Genomic DNA, 3631 nt, shown 5'->3' with positions numbered 1-3631 from the left:
ATATATGAGTTTGTATGTAATGTATGAATATAATATACAAGTTTCACTTTTTAAATGGAATTACTGAAATAAATCTACTTTTTCATGATATTCTAATTTTATGACCAGCACCTGTATTTTGAATCTTTTGCAGAAAGTTTTCATGCGTGGAGACGATACAAAGGAAACACCCACCCCGCTTCCATCATCCAGTGACAACTCCACGGTCCACTTACAAAACTTCATTGTGTTTTGTGTATTGTAGCTGAAGCCGGTGACAATTGATGTTGTTCCAGTATGACAGGACAAACTTCACAAAAGTCAAAACTGAAATGTTCCCCGGATGAAGTGACAGCGAGGTGGGCGCTGGTTGTCTGAAACAGGAAAAGAGAAATAATGTTGAAGGTAAAACTCTTCACACACACTCTGATGTGGATTGTTTCTGTGTGTGCCTTTGCCTCGGCTCTTGCTGTTTGATGTTCTGAGGTGCACAACAACAAACCGAGACTACTGTTAGAACTACGTGTGTGTGTGTGTGCGTGCGTGCGTGCGTGTGTGTGTGTGTGTGTGTTTGAAAAGCCCAGTACTCAGACTTAGCTGTCAGTTAGAGCTGGGCGATATGATCAAAATTTTATGTCACGGTATTTTCAATATTTTCACTGGTTTCACAGTATTTGACGGCATTTTTCTTTCCATCACAGCTCAGCTGATAATAAAATGTACAAACCCTGCTTATTGACTTTTTTTCTTTTACTGTACCTCTGTCTGTGTTGCTGTTTCCCTCCTCTGTGTCTGTTTTGACTGGTGGTTGGAGACAGTAGTCTTGCGTTTTGGTCCAGTCGTGAAGGAGGAGGGTTAAGAAAAGATTATGATCGGGTTTATTGTTTTATGTTATTTATTAAAGCTTATCAGCATGACTCACCTTGCACACCAGTCAATTCCAACTCCACTACGAACTACTTCCTGCGGGYTTTTCACAATAGAACCACGTTAAGTCTCCATCAGCATAACGTCTCCATATTAACTAACTGCGTTAAATCTAACTGTGCACGTCACCGAAGAGGTGTTTACTACATTCAGCGATGGTGAAAACGGGATGTTTTTCAGCTGCTCCAAACATTAGCATGCTAACGCACATTGTGGTGCGGCAAGGAAAAATGTCCCCCGGGAAACAACAGTTCACTGGCGGCCGCGACGAAACGTTCCGCTATTTAAACCGGAATGTCCGGTATTCAAAAAATTCMTATCATAACAAAAATAAAAACTGGTATTTGGTACAAACCGGTATACCGCCCAGCACTGCTGTCAGTCTCTCGCAGCGACTGGTGAGCAGACGGCTCTACTCCCACCTGCCGACCACCGTTAACTTCTCTGCTTCAGAAGCTTTTCGCTGCGCCGCTACTTTGTGTTTATTCCCACTCTCAGCATGCGCACGTCCCACTGTGTGTGGCTGCATCTGTTCCTGTGATTATTAAACTTAGCAGCAGGAACAAGAGCCACAAGTGGCAATTTTAGGGTTCAGAGCAAACTGATGTGTGATGCAATTAATGGTGCTTGAATTTAAAGGTTTGTAAGTTAAATAACAAAGTAGCTTATGGTTGTAAAACAGCCAATTCTGTATGCAGCTTTTTAAAGACACATTATCCAACAAAAGCTGATCCAACTCGTTTTGGTGACTGATGGGACAGCAGTAGGGCCATCAAGTCCAGTACCCGCAGAAAATATTGAAATTCATGAATCTTTCTTCTTCTTTCTCCCTATTCTTATTTTCCATCTGTTGTTTTTCAGCTTTTGTTGCTGAAACATAACTAATCATGTTCTAAGCAGATCATTCATGGCACTCATCTGCCAAGCTCTGTGATCCAAGAATTCACTGCAGCATCTGCACACTCCCTTAAAGCTGCTGCACCCATTAGCACAAACGCTGGTTGGGTCGATAGCCCCGACGCTTTCAGAACTCGTCAGTAGATTAGTCATTTTTTTTCCTGCTGTATCGATGCATAAATCTGCGTACAGGACTGTGAACTGGGCTGGATTTTTCTTTGCTGCAGGTTATTTTAATCAGCTGGCTAAATGGTAAACAGCTGCAAACAGCTGCTGTTTGTCTTTGATTTCACCTGCCTTTTTTCTCCTTCAGGGTGTTATTTTATGTCTACAGCAACATCGCACATCATGTAGCATTATTTGCACACAATGTTATTTGATATGCACATGCATGATGTGCAGTAGTCAGTGTCAGGGTACTTGTGTGGTTTGAAGTGGTTGCAGATTTCATGTCAGCAAACTAAATTTGTGTCCCACTATTTTTCCCCCCGTTATTTCAATAAATGATGTAATTCATAGTTCAGTCGACAGCAGCGGGATGTCTTTTTTGACTTTTGAAGACATTTGCTTTTTATATGAGGAGATTTCTCTTTATAAATTAAAAAGTACCAAGGTTTGAAACTGTACCTAATTTGTGAAATGTAGAGCCCACATTCAAATCACTCTCCCTTCTAAGGGTCATTAGCGTCTTTGTTGGCCTGGACCCATTTATCAAAGTCCTTAGAAATAATCTTAAGAATGCTATTAATAGTGGACTTAAGTGTAAGAAAATATAAGTCAGTTTTCAAGCTTTGGATTTTCATTTTTAGCAAAGTGTAGGACTAAATCCTAAGCATCGATAGAGCTAAATTATGACATGTTGATGATCCTGGATGATGTGTTTGGAAAAAGCAAGGACCAATCACAGAATCAGATTTCACACTGAAGAAAATTCTCAGAGAAATGTTGAGATGAAATTGTAAAAGTTTCAAGATGTCATTCAACACAATATTGTATTCATTGTTTTTATAAAGAATGTCTAAAATAATATTAGTAAATTAAAAACAAGCATTGTCCTGTTTGTTCTGACCATTGAATTCAAACAGGTGGTGGTTATCTGTAAAGAATAAATTAGTAACACTTTATAATAACTACACTTTATTTGGCCTTACTTAATCAATAATAAATGGTTAGTTAACCTTGAAAATATCATTAATTAATATGATTCATAATTCTTAAGCTTTAAATTAACACATTTATAAATGCTATATCCATAATGGTTAATTACTTCCAAAACCAACATAATCATTGCTTATTCATGCCTAATAACTCATGAATGAACTTTTCTATATTCTGTGTGTACAAAAAATGAACAAATGCTCATGTGAATGCACTTTTACACCATGTCTGTAGACATGTATTAATTGGAGAACATAGAATTGACTATCTACTAACTAAGTCTTTTTGTGACCACTTCTAAAGTAAAGACTATTTATGTTTTTTTACGTATTTGTTACAAAAGAGTGTTTTCACCTGTGGAAATCACAGTCATTTCAAACCTTCTCTAACCAGCTTGATGTTGTCCAATACCTTTTGTAGTCGTTTGGTTTCCTCTACATAAGTGTCCAAACACTTCTCACTGCACTGAACTGCACACACACACACACCACTCAGCTTCTGTTTGGGTGTTTTGTCCTTTGGATGAAGCTGTTTTTGTCCGAGGGTGTTAGATTTGTAGTTCACCAGGACGTTGTGGATTGTTTCAGACACTCCTGCTACAGATAGGATGACATTGTTGCTGCACCTGTGTTCTTTCTTGTTTTTCCTTCAGTGCTTCTGAAGTTTATTA

At 38.6% G+C, this 3631-nt stretch overlaps 1 protein-coding gene across 6 annotated transcripts in view; it reads left to right on the top strand.

The window, feature by feature from the left end:
- garnl3 (GTPase activating Rap/RanGAP domain like 3) overlaps window positions 1–3631 on the top strand; it is a gene marked incomplete in the record, with an annotated part of 108791 nt that overhangs the window by 49702 nt on the left and 55458 nt on the right. Inside the window, 1 exon segment of one of the 6 annotated variants that reach the window (XM_014006599.1) lies at window positions 285–384. Within the exon segment in view, the coding sequence (XP_013862053.1) occupies window positions 376–384 (9 nt within the window). 6 annotated transcript variants of the gene reach the window in all.

This window comes from Austrofundulus limnaeus, unplaced genomic scaffold, assembly GCF_001266775.1.
Source record: "Austrofundulus limnaeus strain Quisiro unplaced genomic scaffold, Austrofundulus_limnaeus-1.0 Scaffold36, whole genome shotgun sequence".
Lineage (NCBI taxonomy): Eukaryota > Metazoa > Chordata > Actinopteri > Cyprinodontiformes > Rivulidae > Austrofundulus > Austrofundulus limnaeus.
Note: the sequence above shows the minus strand (reverse complement) of the source record. Positions and strands in the feature narration are given on the sequence as shown.